General features: G+C 35.6%; 1 protein-coding gene across 3 annotated transcripts in view; it reads left to right on the top strand.

The window, feature by feature from the left end:
* Nucleotides 1–14782, top strand: part of CCDC85A (coiled-coil domain containing 85A) — a 208679-nt gene extending 193897 nt beyond the window's left edge. For 2 of the 3 annotated variants that reach the window (XM_065929246.1, XM_065929245.1), the window contains one exon: nucleotides 12988–14782. In XM_065929246.1, the coding sequence (XP_065785318.1) occupies nucleotides 12988–13037 (50 nt within the window). In that variant the 3' untranslated portion in view covers nucleotides 13038–14782. Of the gene's footprint in view, nucleotides 1–1964; nucleotides 2100–5159; nucleotides 5280–12987 lie in introns of all 3 variants that reach the window. The other variant, XM_065929247.1, reaches the window with a different exon arrangement.
* Nucleotides 14783–17395: the final 2613 nt, after the last annotated feature.

Genomic DNA, 17395 nt, shown 5'->3' with positions numbered 1-17395 from the left:
GCTTCTATTACCAGTCACATCCACAACTGGGTATTGTTTTTGCTTTGGCTCCATCTCTTCATTCTTTCTGGAGTTATTTCTCCACTGATCTCCAGTACCATATTGGGCACCTACCAACTGGGGAGTTCCTTTTTCAGTATCCTATCATTTTGCCTTTTCATACTGTTCATGGGGTTCCCAAGGCATGAATACATATATTGCTCCCTTTTATGAGATTAATCCTCTATAATCTGTTTTGAATATGTTTAAAAAGAACCTTTTACAAGATACTGAAAAATTTTGCTATTGCATGTTGTCTCAACTTTCTGAAAATGAAAATAAATGACTGCTTCTTCTAGTAGGCTTCTAACTGATCATAGATATTACCTTAGTTTTCATGGTTATTGTAATAAGTTTTGTTACAGTGGAGAGGCATTGGGATTTAATCTCACTACACATTAAATACAAATGAAAGAAATTTTTATGTTTTATTTGGTTGTTGGATACAAAAAACATGAAATCTGTGAGATGTGTAAGTCTTGGAGAGAACCAAATTTAGAATATAGAGCTCATTTGTAAAAAGAAAAAAAAAAAACAACCTGCATTCATTGCTATTTATAATCGCAGGAACAAAACTGTGCAGATTTGGAGAGGGGGTGACTTTTCAGCCATCCACCATATTATAAATTGTTGGATATAACTCTTTATGATGGATATAGACACTGACATATGAGATGATTACTGAGAGAGCAAAGTTTAAATTAGCATTGCTTTGAGGAAATGATCATTGCGGTTCAACTGCAAATATATGATTTTCTCTGCTATATGTGAAGAATATGTGTGACTTTCTTACTTAATAGGTAGCTCATACTTATTTTGTAGACTCAGAAAAAAATTTTGTGAGTACCAAATGCTGGTCGACACTGCTCCCTTTCTGATTTCACTTCAGACCATGGTATATTTTCTTTATTGTTCGGCCTCCAAAAGTCTGAGAAAAGTAAAAATTGGACCAGTGCTGTTCACCATAAAGCAAATAATAGATTAATGAGAACTAAAAAATTATTTTCTCATTTTCAGTCTCCTAAAATTAGCTTAAATGTTTGAACACTGGAATTTTTAGACTATATTTGCAAGTTTTCTATATTTCAAAAATTGTTTCTTATTCTTTAGGGCATACCATTCTTAGAAGGTCTTAGTGAAAGTACGCAGGGAAAGGAAATTATGGACAAATGAGTTCATATTTTTCTGTTCATTTTAGTAAAATTACAGTTTGGTCATGGAAAAAAACTGATATTTAGGGATGAAAACTCTTTGTATTTTCTTTTTATGTCAGTTATGTGATAGCTGTAGTTACAACCAGTACAGAAACTTGGGAAATGACTGATTAATAGAAATTTTGATAATTATGTATATGCCCCATGTAAAATAGTTTATTGCAATAGTGATCTCTAAGTTCATTATATACTCCTTAGTGTATAGAAATTTTTCTGAGAATTAAATGCAGTGTCAGTTTTTCTGATTATTGAATATATCTACCCAACTTGTGTTTCTTAACATAAGGTCTGAGTGCTCCCAACTGCATTTTAATAATTTCTAAGTTCTGAAGTTATCACTTTAAATACTTAGAAGACCTTATGTTAATTCTCTATTTCTCACAAATAAAACCAACAAAATTAAGTTGCATAAATAGCTTCCTCTTCCTTTTTTTTTTTTTGGTAGAATTTTGGCATTATCATCTATCTCTTTTTGATAGCTTGAGAATTAGTTATACCTCTGCCCAAAACTTAAAAAAAAAATCAATATTAGCTCTTACATACAGGACTTCATGAGTTTTTTAATGTTCTCCCTTGTTAGAGGTGCATGTTACAGCTTGCCATTGTGGTCATTGTGGTTCATTTCATTAAGCTTCTTGTTCTATCTGCTTTCTTGAGACTTGGGAAACAGCATTTTTCTGAGTGATTGTACTATATTGTTCCAAATATAAGGCCACCCAGAATAGAAGGCAACCTCCAACTAGAAACAGCTCAAATATGGAGAAAGGCTGGGGGCCCAGAGCCCGGCGGGTCTTGCAGTGGTGGCAAGGGTGCCGAGGAATAGGACGATGCCTGCCCACTCTCCCGGTGAGTGAAGATGAGTCAGCTGCTGATTTGCTTGTGCATAACCAGATGGATTCTGTTGCTAGAGGAAAAGTTATACTGGGGGGAGAGAACAAGTCTGCACACATGAAATAAAGTCACTGTGTGTCCAGACCCAGGGAGGGAAGGCGGAAATTGAGTCTTTTATCTTCTAAACAGTCACCTTCAGTGCTTTTCCCCCGAACCTGGAGGTGAAAGTTGAATAACCCCAAACACTGAAGAAGGAGAAAGGTACCTGCACCTTTTTTGGAAAAGGGGTTTAAAGTCAGTGAGCATGAAAATGAACTGTTAGACACCAACAGAAGTGTCAAGACCACCTCAGAAAATTATTCCTTGCCCTTTCAAACTTACTGCTGACCCAAGAGGTGGTGTGTACACTGTGTGTGGTCATGTGTAGCTTGAAAACAAGCAACCCCAAAGCTGGGACTCACATTTCCAATTTCAGTAAGATTTTTTTCTTTTTAAATTCCCTGTCTCCTGAGTCAGCCAAGATACAATTTAAATAAGCAGGCTAAATCTTATTGAAATAAACTCCAAGGGACTCTTCTAAAATATTTTTTGTGCTAGTATTTTACCCAGTAGCATATTTTAAAAAGTACTTAAGTGAAAATATATTATTCAACTGAGAATGTGTATTGATGGAGCCCAGAGCCTAGAGAAAGCCCAGATAAAACTCTACCAATAAGCAGTAGAAATCTAAAATTTCATTTTATAGTAACTAAATGAGATGTGACAGAAAGAATGAGGTGCTTGTTTCTGTTATAATCAAGAAAACTATTTAGCATCTATTAGTATACAACTTAACCCGCATTCAGTAACGTTTGCAGCTTCACAAAAACTACATGAAATATGGACCTTTACCTTTCTAGTGATGATTAAGTCCATGACTTGCAAAGCAAATTTGAAGTAGAGCTTGAATCCCTGAATAAGTTGCCTACCACCGCCTCTTCCCCTTTCCCCCGCCCATGTAGCTTCCATTGTAGCTTTTATGATGATGGTGGTGAAACTTCTTTAATAAAAGGGTATGCCTTTCTGAATAGGCAGGACTGTCCTTAAGTCTAAACAATGCTAAATTGCCCAAAGGATGTGGTTTAGGGAAGCTATTTATCATTGATTTCAGAAATTCTCTTAAACCTGAAAGATAGAGATCCTGTGCCCAAGGGCAAAGAAGCTAGAATTGGATATGCCTACCACATTTTGCCAGGTCTGGGATTTGAAACAGGCTGGGCAGAAAAGGAAGAATTTGAAGGGAGTTTGTTCCAGAGGGGGAAGGATCTTGCCTGACAAGTTAGATTACCATTCAGAGCAAACAGCGCTGCAGTGGTGGAGCCCAAATGAGACATGGATGTGAACTCTGTATAATCTCAGAAACCTTTTCCAAAGAGTTCCTAAGGGTGGTACTGGTAAGGAAAGAGAATAGTAGAGAACCAGAACTTTTCAGGGAAGAACTTCCTTTAGAACTCATTTGTTTTGGAAATATTTGATTTCTACAAAGGAAGAGAATGTCCAAATTTGTGGTTGGATGGAGGGCATGTGCCTGTTATTAATCATCTTTAAACTTCATATAGTTTACTTTCTATTATTTGTTTTAGGTACTCTATGTCTGATTTGATTCAAATTACAACAAAACAAACCTTATTATTTTTTTCCCAGAGGGGCTTGGGGCTGTGATAATTGTATGTCCTGTGTCATCACCTGCTATTAATTTCATCATTAATTGCAGTGGCAGACGGAAGCTGGAAGGTCACCTAAATGCCATAATCCAGGGCTTCCTCTCCCTGTTGGCTAGTAAGTGTGGGGGCAGGACCTGACCTGGTTGCATAGGAAAGACACGGCCTCAGTTGGCTTATGAGATGGCAAGGACAGCCTTCAGGGACATATAGATAGAAAGGACAGTGATGAGGGAAGGGAGAAGATATTCCCAATTCATTATAAATAATAATCTCTGTAAAAATCAATAGCAAGAGTTAATTTCTCTGCAGTTAGCATGGTTGGTGTAAAACCCACACCTGTAACTACTGCTGTGCTCAGCTCCTCCCACCCATCCCTAAAATGCACAACATAGAAGCGCTCCTGAAGATGCTAGAAAATTAATGTCCCAGATCACTGTTGTTTCTTCCTACCAAGAATCCACATATGATGCACCTTCCATGGCTCCTTCTCAGGGGATTAGATTCATAGGATCAAGTTAAAGGGAACAGTTATTAATCTAGTAGGTGTGAAAAAATCTGCAGATTTGTTGATGGATAGAAATTAAAATCTCTCAGACCCTAAAAACAGGAAAATTCCCACTAGACTGTTTTTGCTAGGAGGGTAGGTCACTGCTATTCTTTTTCTTTCCTGATTCATTAGTATTTTTCCCAAGGAACTCTGGAAAAAGTGACATTTTTACTTTTTCCCATTTCCTATATGGGCGACTGTGACTTTGCAGATCAAATTAATAATGCCAAGGTTCTGACTTCTCAGCAATTCAGTTGAAAAGTCACTAAACTACAAACGTGTAATTTGCAATCTGTTTTTTCATTTTTTAAAAATTCATAAAATAAGAGAATTCTTGAAGAAAATGTCGCATGTGGTTAAATCTCTTTGGGAAATGTTCCACCATAGGTAAGGGACACCATTTCTCCAATGTGATGTATCTGCATTTTCTGAGACATATGGAATATGGCATTTGTCATGCTGAGTGAGCATGTTTAACTCAAATGTGGAGTAACTCACGAATTCCCTACTCTTGAGTATCTTTAAGTTTCAAAAATCATTCTTAAAATGTTCTTAATGGGCATTCCTTAGGGGGCATTGCTCTCTTCAGTAAATCAGAACTGACATCTGGAAATGCATAGAGATGGCTCTTGGTTACGTTTTTTGTTTTTGTTTTTTTTTTGCTGGTCAAGCAGCAAGTGTATTCCAATTAACAAGGTGATAGCATCTTATGACAGGCTAGAAAAAAAAGGCTAATTCTCATTTGGCATATTGAATATTGAATGACATCTCTTCAGTTATAAACGACTTTTGTTTTAATAACAAAGTTGTTGATTTTCTACTAAGGGTTCTTTTAGGTTGTCATCAGGGGCTGATGGGAGTAACAGTTCACCCAACTCTCCAGCTAGCTTCAGTGGACAAACCACACCTTCTCAGCAGCCTGAACCTGTGGTACACTCTCTTAAGGTAACCAACTGTGTACAACCATTTCTTCAGTACTTCAGTTGTGTTGTGGCTTGTTCACTATAGTCTGGTAATCCTCACGGTCTCGTTTTAATCATAGATACTTTATTTTTTGGCCCCTATGGTATAATTTTGTTTTTAATCTTAAGTTTTGAAGAATGATTTTAATTTTGTAAACTAATAGTGGGTTTGAGTACTTATGGTTGAATTGAATCTCTGATTTTATCATTTTGTTTTGAGTAATGTGACTCATATCTACCTGCATTGAAGTTGAAGTCTGATGTGCATGTATGTGTAAAATATTGTTACAGGTATTTTCTGTGCAATGTTTGTAGCATGGACATCTTCAAATACAGGAACTTAATAGCCAAAATAAGGAAGGATGCCATATTTTTCTTTTTGCAACTGAAGTACATTGTGCAACTTACTAAAAAAAGTTTTCAAATAAACAAAAACCTACTCTGGTCACCACTAAATAGAAATTAAGTCTTCAAACTCTAGTTAATGCCTCTTTATAGACTATTAGGAAATAGACATCTGGTCTTATTCATAAAGATATTTTATTTTTGGCTTATAATTAAGATTCTGCAATAACTTAACAAAAGATGTGGCTTAAATTTATCATTTATTTTTCTTTACCAGTAATGAGCTTTCCAATAAGTAAAATTAATAAGATGCAATATAAATATTTACCTCTCTAAGAAGAAACTGCAGGCAATAAAAATCGTATTAAAAACTGAGACAATTCCTTGAAATTTCATCAGCTCCAAAGTATAAAACACTGTCCTCCAAATTATCTCTAATTCCTCACATGTCGCATAGAGTCAGACATGACTGAAGCGACTTAGCATGCATTGGAGAAGGAAATGGCAACCCACTCCAATATTCTTGCCTGGAGAATCCTAGGGACAGAGGAGCCTGCTGGGCTACTGTCTATGGGGTCGCACAGACCTGTCCTGCTTTTGCCACATGGATTTCACAACTTTTCTAAATTTGTTTTGGTTTCAGAATGATTTATCCACAAGTTGATGAGGCACTCCTATGCCACACTTTCCTTGGCATGCAGAAAAGCAAAGAAGTAGATGAGAACTTCAAAATATTTACTTGACTTGAGGATGATTGTTTTAGCAGTTGATTTAGCTCCCTCATTACATTTTGCTGTAACTTAGATGAAATGAGTGTGCTTCTCCCAAGCACTTACAGATTGCAGACAAGGGGAGGTGGTAGAACTATGCTGGGGGCCAGTGGCAATGAACGTGGTGTTTCCTGTCTCGATTGGGAAACCTCACAAAATGAACAACTGAGAGAAATTTGTGGGAAGGCACACCAGAATGAGGGGCCCTCCCTGCCTTTTGTCTGACAGCTGCTGGTTTATCAACTGGCTTGCTCTTAGCAACAGCACTTGGATACTGTTTAGTATGAACAGCATGCTAAACAAGCTGTTATTTGAGCATAAATCAGACACTAGCATCTGAAAGCACTTTAGAAATGGAAAAATGGAGTGGCTTCAAGCCTGTGGTATTGGTATCTACACATACTCCAGAAATGACACAATGCCCTGCTTTCCAAACTGAAACCTGTTTCAGCCCATTGCCTTATTCAATGACACGTGCAGTTGGAATCAGGTCGGTGTAGTGGGTCACACTGCCATCTTTCCCTAGATCCTCAATGCAGCTGTGGTAGTCGGCCTAAAAGGAAGGGGATGGCAAGGAAGAGCTCTCCAGTTTTCTCCAAATTCATTTTCTAATTTTCATGTAAAATTTTATCTTGAGAGGAAGATATTATGTTATAATCAGAACACATTAAGTGTCCCCACTTGGCTGATGGGTAATGCTGAGCAACTGAAGCACCTTGATTGGGTAACTGGAGGCTCTTGAATATAGAATGCATTTGTTTCCATGAGTTGAGACAGAAATATGTGCAAACATAGCCTCTGGGAAACGCATCTTTGGAATATCTCAACATTAAAAAAAAGTAGCCTCTTAACATGTTTTGCTTTTAAAAGCTACCAATCTAGAGCTGATTTATATCATAAGATTTTTCTGTTCTGAAAGTAGTAGTTGAAACAGTGGCTCAGTTTCTTATCTTCTTGTAAAGTTTTAAAATTTTCTAAACTTTAATAAACTCCATGGTCATAGTTTGGGGGAAAGAGTTGTAAATCAATGTGAGGAATTAGTCCACTTGAAATATGCCACATTTTTCATAACTATTCATAACTATTAATTGGAGCTTCACTTCATTTAGTAGAAATTAACTGATTTGAAGTACACTTCTCTCAGGTGCATAATAAATCGAATATGTGGGCAAATGAGCTTGTTCCAAGGAGTGCTTTAAGTTTTCTATGAATATTCATTAAGCATCATCAATAATTTCCTCTAAGTATAAAAAGAATGTGAACTGACTCTGTAGGATTCTGCTTCAGGCTTTTAAGTGTGAATTCTCAGATGACACCTTTAGGTGTGGCCATCAGCAACTGACCGTGGCAATAGAACCAGGGGGTTTAGCAGTGTTACAGTGCATTGTGGATTATACAAGAGCTTTTAGGAGAAACATTTTTTTAATACTACATCAGTGATTTGATTTAGAAGCTGATGTAGAGAAAAATAACAAATAGCATTCAAGGCCAAAGTTTTGTCTTCTTTTGTACTATATAGAGTATTGACATGAAACTTTTAAAGACATTTTGAACAGAATCTTATTCTCAATTCATTTAGGAATAATTTAGAGAGATAGAATCTAAAATTGTTTAAAAGCATCTCATTCTCAGATGAAAAATGAAAAATACTTAGTGTTGCTCACATATTTTCATGACTGGAGAGCCATTGCTTCTCTTTGCTTTTGTCAAAGAGCTGTCTCCATAGTCCTGTCCTAGTCACCAGGAACACATCAAGGCAAGAACTCTGAGATCAGTAACGCTCATGTTAAAAGTTCTTATGGGTTCCGACAAGTTTCACCTGTCACTATTATCCTTTTTAGTCATTTTTTCTATAGGCCGTGTCTACATATCATTTGGACTGTTGAGTAATATAATTAATTACATGCCAGTCTTTACAATGGAGCAAGATTTATTGACTATCTCCAAATGGTTGACAGTCAGCTTTATCTTAATGACCAAATTAACTAAATGTATCTAATTATTTTGGACATAAATGAATTCAATTGACTATTAGTGATGCAGTAGATTGCTTTTAATGGCCATTTGAAAATCAAGTAGAATTGACTCCAGATAGCTTTCAGAACAATCAACTCTTTTAAAAGATTTTGCCATATACTAACCTACTCTGATATGCAGACATGGAAAAAAACTAAGGTTTTTTTTTTTTTTTTTTCTTTTTACAAAGTGGAGCTCCTTGATGATTTTTATTCATAACTAACAAACTTTTTTTTTTCCATGTGAAATTTGCTTTTCTTTTTCAACTAATCCAGGTCTTGGATGTTCAGGAAACTATAGATCGTCAACAGGGTAAAGAGTATGAACATGACCTTAGTGAGACAGAAAAAGCTATAGTCAGAGAAATGTGCAATGTAAGTTTAATGTGCTTTATTGTGTATTCTGTGTTGAAAGCCTCATCATAGCTTAGATTTTGCTTCATGAATACCTACTTTTTAAAATGCTGGCCAAATGCCTTTATATTTTTATGTGAAAGTAAAACCAACCTTCCCTTGATTTTCTTTAATAAATGTTATTGCAGTATTTTTTAACACAATAATCATGTAAAATATGCAAGTGAGCAAGAATCAGCCAATTCTGTGTTCCAGAATGAACTGTGAAAGTTTCTAAACAATAAATTTCCTAAAATGTTACTAGTTTTGATAAAATAAATCAGTTTCCATTTCATAATTTTCCTTAAAGAGCAGTGTTTAAAAACCTATGATAGGCAAAGAAAATGCAGCCTTCTGCAGATTATTTGTAATAATACTTGGGGAAAAAAATCACCATCTTAATATTGGGTTGGCCATAAAGTTTGTTCTGTTTTTTCCCATAGAATGAACTTCTTAGCCAACCCAATAGGTAATATTTGCTAAGTTCTTCATTCATATGATGTGTGCTTCATGTCATGCCCAGCAGTATCTCAAAATAGTAAGCGATAGACATGAACTTAAGAGATGGCCACACAGAAATCTACCTATGAAATCACAGAAATGCAGTGGGGGAAAAAAAAGACATGCTATTTTCACAATGCTTAGCCTATGTAATCATTATTGGGGTTTGGGTTTGATTAATCTTAATTTTAATTTTTGAGTAATATGCTTTGGATATATCATTTAATCAATTTGTGGAACTTATTTAAAAACTAAGTAGAATATGATGGGGAAGACATTTGTTAAAAGCAAAAATTCATGGTCAGTTATCTTAAGCTTTGATTTGAATTGTTATTCCATTGTGCTTTTATCGTTTGTTCATTAGGATATCAAAATTGCTTAGAAATACCCTTCAGCTTTAGGCTATTAGGACCAGGTATCTCATTTACCTACCTCCCCAAAGCATTCCTAGAATCCAGGAAATGTTAAATAAGCCCCATGGGCATGTAGCACTCTTGCCCCAGCACATACAGCCTCTTGCTTGCTTGTGTTGTCATTTTTCTTTCTTACATATCTGTTGTCTCTTTTCAAATGGTCATTGGTTCTATATGTCATTCCTAAATGCATCATGATTGATTTGCATGATGAAATGCATCATGTCATGATTTCCTAAATGTAGCTTTTTGTCTGTTCTTAAGCTTTTCAATTTGAACACCTCCCTCAGATAAATTTTAAAGTTCAAACGTTAGGAATTGTAAAACTGGAAGGGACCATAGGAGGTTATACCTTCAGTGGTTCTCAGTCATATTGAGGCTCCTTCATATTTCAGAAGTCTGAGTTTTGCACCAGATCTTGGGCAGTCAGGGTAGGAACTCTCATTTCATACTTGAAGAAACTAAGATTCTGAAATTAAGTTACTTGCCCCAATTTGTCCTCTAATGAATAGGGAAGTCAGGCATATACCCAGATTTTCTCTGAGGACCAGTTCTTTCCACTTTCCCAATTGTAGTGAATCTAGGCACTTCCATTTTCTTTCTCAAGAATGAAAATCACTGTATCTTACAGAGGAAACCATCTCTATTGTGCTTAATGCCAGAATTTGTCCAAATAAACACAGGACTGTTTCTTGTCTCTTTTTTTGATGAAATATTTTTAGATATTAGAAAATTTATTTCTTAGAGAAGGGACCCACTAATGAATTGGATCTTGATTAGTTTTGCATTGATCTTGATTTGCCTGTATTTCCCAAAATCTTTCAAAAGGACACACACAGTGGTAATTATTGTTGCCTTCAGAAATCCAAGAACTTTTGACTTTGGAAAGTTCTCTAGGGCATCTTTTCTGTTTTCACCTTTGGTCACCGAAATTTGAGAAACAAAAAAAGTAAGTTAGTTCAAATCTGATTGTTAGCACTGTTATATTTGGAAACTATATAAATGCCATAAGAAAAAGAAGTGCTGATTTAAAATATTTGTGTCACCATTGTAAGTTATATCCACATCAAGAACGCATAGCAAATATTGGAGAATAAACAAAAATACAGCTTGTGGGACAGTTTCAAAACTTCTAAATAATAATGTACATAAGATTATGAAACCTATTAGAGGAATTATGGGCTTTTACAATAACATTACAGAAATGTAAAGCTTTCTCATAATGTGAGATCAGTTAACACACTCAGGTTTATATCCGTCTCTGGTATTCTTTCTGGAAATAGGTTGTTAACATCTAGATAGTCTTCCATTTTATAGATGTTAGCAACCTGTCTTCACAGCACCATCATTTTGATTAGTAAGCATGTAGTGCTTCTAGTCTCTTCCCAGCTCTACCACAAAGATATACTGTCCTCTAAGAGACAGTATATTATCTATCTGTTCGTAGTAATGGTTTTATCTTAGGTTTTTCTGTTTGGCCCTTGTCAGTTCCCTGGGAACAGCTGAGACACTTGATGGGCCGCCATCTCAGTGACCATCTCAGACACCCACTGTTCGGCTCTCTTACTTATTTAACAAGTCACTACTCTGTGCCTGTCTTAATGTCTTTGGCTTATTTCAGAGTTCTGTCTTCTCTGAGTTTCCTTTCACCATGTAATTTCAGGGGTAAGGCCCATTACATTCTACATTTGAATACTTGAAGAGGGAGTTGTGTACAACACTTAGGAGTTGTCAGCATCTAATGCCTTTTGTTCCCGATCATTTGAATCTATCCTTTGCTTCTAAACAAGATGTGAAAGCCTTCTGGGTAGATGTAATAACATTTAAGGGCTAAAAAGGGAAAGTCCATAGTGTTCCTTGACTTCCTGATTCAGAATGTGTCCCTCTTCAGTCAGTGTGTTGAGAAAGGAGACTTTCCTCACTCCCTTGAGTACAGCCTGAGCGGTTCACTGCTAGGTATGCTCAGTTGTGTCCGACTCTTTACAACCCCATGGACTGTAGCTAGCCAGGCTCCTCTGTCCATGGGATTTCCCAGGCACACATATTGGTATGGGTAGCCATTTCTTTCTTCAGGGGATCTTCCTGACCCAGGGATCAAACCCAGGCCTCCTGAATTACAGGTGGATTTTGTACCATCTAAGCTACTAGGAAATTCCTTCCCAAATATTTAAGGACTGTAACTACAACTCCCTTCAAATATGGCAGGACATCTCTACCACATAGTAGTGTCTGCTAACACACAGAGATGAATAGTTCCATAGGTTTCACAATGAAGGTAGACAGACCCTCTACATGCTTATGTGTTACTATGACTAGAAATCTGTTTCCCTGGAATAGCTGCTCTTTTAAAAGAGAAAACAAAGAAGTATTGATGAACCGGCTGGTTTGTGTTCATGTTAGAGCAGTGTAAATTTACGTGGAAGTAATCAATCTGATCATAATCCTAATAGGGAAACACTGAGAGTTATGACTGTTACTATGTGGTTTCTTAATGTAGTATATTGGTATGTCATTGTTGGATTCCATGCTTTTACTTATTAATCTCACCCTTTGCTATTGTCCCTTTAAAATAGCCTAATTTTTAACATATTGTTTTCAGTGACTCTTGAATTTATTTTTATCTTTTCTCTGCATCTGAATGCTTTCTATTGTGCTAATCTGAGATATATTATTGGGTAGCTAAGATTTATGATAACTAAGGCCCCCCATTCTACAGGGAAAACAAGGGAAATCTACTAGTGACCCTAAGGCTACTAGCTCAGGACTTTAAACCACTACAAACAGTGAAGGAGTTTTTGTTCTTAGTTATTTAACATTTCGGTAATTCCTCATTTTAGATGTATAATATAGGAACCAGGATGATTTTGCTCATATATTCTTAACTACACATTAGAATCAAGTTGACAGCTTTTAAAAAAATAGATGACCATACCTGTTTAAGAGTAATTCCTAGTGGACACCCAGAGTTGAGGACCAGTCTCATAACCAGTGTAAGTTGGCATATCATTCTGTAATTTTGACCCTGATTGCTAAAGAAGTATAGCACTCCTGTCTGTTGAGCAGTTCTCATGATTTAGAAACTTGCATCACATTTCATTTTATTTTTGAGCTCATTCGTGTGAATATTTTGTCTCTTGTCTTATATTCCTCTTTGTCCTCATAGATTTCCCCCCTTAAAAAAAAAAACAACCATACACACCCCTGTATGGAACAGGACAATTAAGATGCTTACCCTTTTTCTTCTTTTTCTTAAGGTTGTATGGAGGAAACTTGGAGATGCTGCAGGTTCGTGTCCTGGAATTAGGCAACATTTGTCTGGAAACCAGTACAAGGGACCCATGTGAGACACACTCTCTTTCAAACATGACATCACCACTGCAAGAGAGATAAGAGAGGAAAGAGTGGATTTCCACAAACCTGGAGTAATTGTACATTGCACATATTTTCCCTTGAAAAACTTTAGTATGGCTGAAGTTGTATTTTTTGTCTCTCACTTTGTTGTTCACTATAGTCCATCTTAAACAAGGTAGCTTTGAAAATCACCATTTTGGTACCAATATTTTCATTAGAACTAAAATGTTTTTGACTCTTCAGATCTAAAATTGTAATGGGGAAACCTGCATGATTGGAAGAGTCCAGTAGAGCCTCAGTGGTTTTGATAGAATCGAATCATTGCATATCATGGTGGGAGTGTTCTACCATGTTGTTGAAGATAACAAGTGGTTTCCAGCTTCCCAAGTTGGAGAGTTGGTAACCTATTATATTTTAGTCAATAAAATACTAGTTCCTGATGCATAATTAATTTGGATGCAAGATAAGGTTAGGTTTCTTGGATTTTGTTTGACTTTTGAGGTACTAAAATACCACATCAGTTTTCCTTACCAGCTAGAAGGGTAGCAGGACTTTGTCGAGTGCATTATCAGAATGCCATTTACTTAAATTAATCAAAGTTAATATATCTTTTCTTTCATCTTAATGTATTATTCATGAAGACACATCTTGGGGACATATCAACTCCATCTTCAGTGTATTCATTAATGTTAATATTAACAATTTCAATTAAAGAACAAGCAAACAATTTTTCTAAGTGTTTCCAGCTGTGAGATGTCAATTTCTACAATTTAGTTTCTAGACATGCTGTTATATTTAATAAACTTTCTGTAAACTTTAAAATATTGCACTGCATTTATGAAAAAAGCTTTCTTAGCCTACAGCAGCTATCTTAACGTTTTATGAAACTGACGCATGTCCTTCATTATTGAAGCTAAAAGCTCTCGTTCAGATTGCTTGAGATTTGAAAAGAGGTGTGCTAGCTTTAGTTTTTCCTTATTTTTGGTATATATATATATAAAATAATAGACTGTGTGTATTGGAAATGCTATGATAGGTATTTTGTGTTTATTCAAATGCAATGATAGTTTCTTGTATGAATGTGCAAGAGGCCTCTGACCGAATGCTAACTTTATATTGTAATATAAAATTATAAAAGTAGGAATGCAGTGATTCCCAATTTTCTTCTAAATTACTCAGATTTGATTCATAGCAGATATTCTGTTGCTCTTGTTTTTAAATGGGCTCATTACACATGTATTAATTGTCATTGGTGAAGGAACTGTTATACTTTTTTGAATGTTATTGTGATGAAAAGGCAGTCCTGTTCTCAGAAAATATTTATGAATTAATTTGCTATAGAATTATCTTTCTAATTATTGTAATTGGGTTACTATTTAAGCTTTTCTTTTAAAATGTTATATATTTTAAGAATATTATTACTCTATAAAGGAAAATTGCTTACTATATTTACACCTTTTCTTGAAAAGCTTTCATCCTTAAATTGTTGTATTCCTACACTCTGAAGACATTTTAAAAAAGTTTTGTGCCTGCAGTAGAGCCTGCAGAAGCTAATACAAGGAACACTGGTCTTTTGACAAAATACTTGTGTAAATTTTGATACTGTATTAAAACTATTTTTTTAAAGTTCTAAAGTTAAAATTGAGTATCAAGTATATGTGTTCATCTTAGCAATGGTAATAAATTATTTAATCCCAGTGTTTTTTTCCTTCAAAATGTTTTCCCTAAATTGAGATTTCTCATAGTTGCTAAGTATCATATTGCTCCTGTATGATGACAGTAATTATAATAATATAAAACAAAGGCATGTTTAAATATGCTCTTAATGAGGGATTTAATATTTAGAATACTTTTTAAGTATCTATATATCTATGAGAAATAATTCAGTATTTTTTTAGTATAATGTAGTTAAAAAGTTTAGAATGATATTTAAGAATATTTAAAAATTAGATATCTTTTAGCTTTAATTCATATAGATTAATATTAAACCTCAATTATTTATTATTAAAATATTAGTAGTCAGAAGGATATAAACTAGAAGGGAAGTATTAAAGAAATGGACAACTTAGTGTCTCTAAGAGACTTCTGCATTTTTGAGGAAAGAATGACAAGATGCAAGTCAGAGGACAGACATACTTCTTGGAAATCCTGTGGAATAAGGCTTCTTACACTTAGCATTAGTCCCCACTTTAAATGGCATAGTAGATGGACAGCTCAGGGTCTGAATCTTGCTACTGCCCAACATTTTTATCAGTAAAACTGAGTGATACCCTTCTTTTATGTGACCAGATTATTTATCTCATTTTCCCTGGAAAAAAAGGTTAATTTACATATCTTGGTAGGTTACCTTTACCAGCCTTGAAGCTGTCGGTCTATCAGAATCTAAGCTTTTTAAATTCATGCTTTATAAGTTTCTAGCACATGCTAAATGCACGAAAGAATACTTAGATCATATGTGGCATCCAGCAAAATAGACAATCTTATTCTTTAATTCAATGAACTTTTCAAGAATGTCTACCACTATCACATGAGTTAACATATTTTGGTTCCTTACTCAGGATGTGACTGTTCAGGAAATACATGGAACCATAGTATCTTGGGTACCAGGAAGAGCTTCCTTTATCCTTGAGAGCTAGATAAGTTTCCCTCAAATACCCATTTTGTGATCTTGAGGAAGTGCTACGTTTCCTCGTGATTTCTCATTTCCAGAGTTTTCACTCCATGACAAGCTTTCTGTTGACTCATGCTCCTTCACCTCAAAGACAAACTGATTCTGTTAGAAATCCTATCACGCATTCTCAGGAAAGGATCTGCCTATTTCAAGCTGGCTTATCAAGGTAAATTCTCAACAAGCTCAAGATATACTTCTATGAGGAATTCATATGTTTACTTCTCAAAGAAAAATTTTTCCATCTCATTATACAATAAAAGGACAATATATCAGACTGAACCATATGATTACCAATATTTGACCATCTTTGGTTTATAAAAACAGCAATTTCATATGGTACGACTGCATGATTAGATTTTTTGTGGGATTAAATGCAGTACAAGTTAGTGTCGGCATGTTGAGCTGGAGCAGTATGCTTTACTAAGTGTAGCATTGAATAAAAGGCCTTTGGCTTAGTAAGGCTGACTTTGGGGCAGCAAGTTCAGCATGTGACTATTATTAGCTTTATGCACTTAAGTAAATAACTTAACCTCATCAACCCTTGCTATCCTGATAGGCCGAATGGAGATAACATCTGAGTTACTCTAAGCTTTTTAGTAGTCTTCCTAGTTCCAAAGTTCAATGATCTTGACAGTTCTCAAGAAACAATGGTGAGTCCTTTAAGATTAGGCTGGGGGAAGGGCAACATAGAGATTCTAGCTGCACATACGTACTTTCAGGCTCTGTCCTTTACATCTCATTCAGCCTACTACAGGCCCTGTCATGACCAACCATAGACTGTGATTTTGGAAATGCAGGTAAAGGGTGTTTGTCTGATTCTCACATAGGAAGAGTATGTTTGAAAAACAATTTACACAACCATTTAATTCTTTATTTTTCGTGCCACCACAGAAATGTTTGAGAATATTTTCACTTCAAAATGGCAGAATGAGTACATACTACAGCTTCTCCCTCTTACCTTGATCCCTAAAAATGGTGGAAAAGATATTTAATATACTCATAATTCCAGTAGAACATGAAAAAATAGTGTACTCTGTAGACCCTCAATTATGATGAATTCTTGAAAGAAGGGAAACAAAACATTATGTCATTGAATAATGGATCCAAAATTCAAAATACATGATGGAGGGTATTGTTTAAGAAGGAGTCATGGCTCCAAGGATGTTAAACAGGGAAGAGTTTGATACACCCACGGCATGGGATCCTGGGATAATTGGCAGTAGTCAGGCTTTTTGACTCCTGCGTATAACCTGTCCCTCCCTAGCTCAGGTAGAGAACAAAAGAGATAATTACTCCCAGGCCAGAATAGAGGAGAAACATGACTGAATTAGACACAGTGCAGTTTTCGGATTGGTAACACCCAGTAGAAAAGGGACCCTCTGTGTTCAGATCCTTAGCTAATGTTATATCTTGCCTAAAAGTTTGTCCCACCACTCCTTTGCACTTAAAGATGCTAAAGTATCTCCCACACCCAGCTTCCTTACCTCTTCTTCAGGCAAGTAGAATAAACATAGCAGGCTAATATGGAAATTTCAATACTAAGATGAGTATACAACAAAACACCACCCAACTTTTCTCACTTTCTTACATTTCCTTCTTCCTTCTCTTTCCTAGTTGTTTAGTTGCCCTATTTTATGAGT

The sequence above is a fragment of the Muntiacus reevesi genome, chromosome 3 (assembly GCF_963930625.1).
Source record: "Muntiacus reevesi chromosome 3, mMunRee1.1, whole genome shotgun sequence".
Classification (NCBI taxonomy): Eukaryota; Metazoa; Chordata; class Mammalia; order Artiodactyla; family Cervidae; genus Muntiacus; species Muntiacus reevesi.
This window is presented reverse-complemented; position numbering and strand designations above follow the sequence as displayed.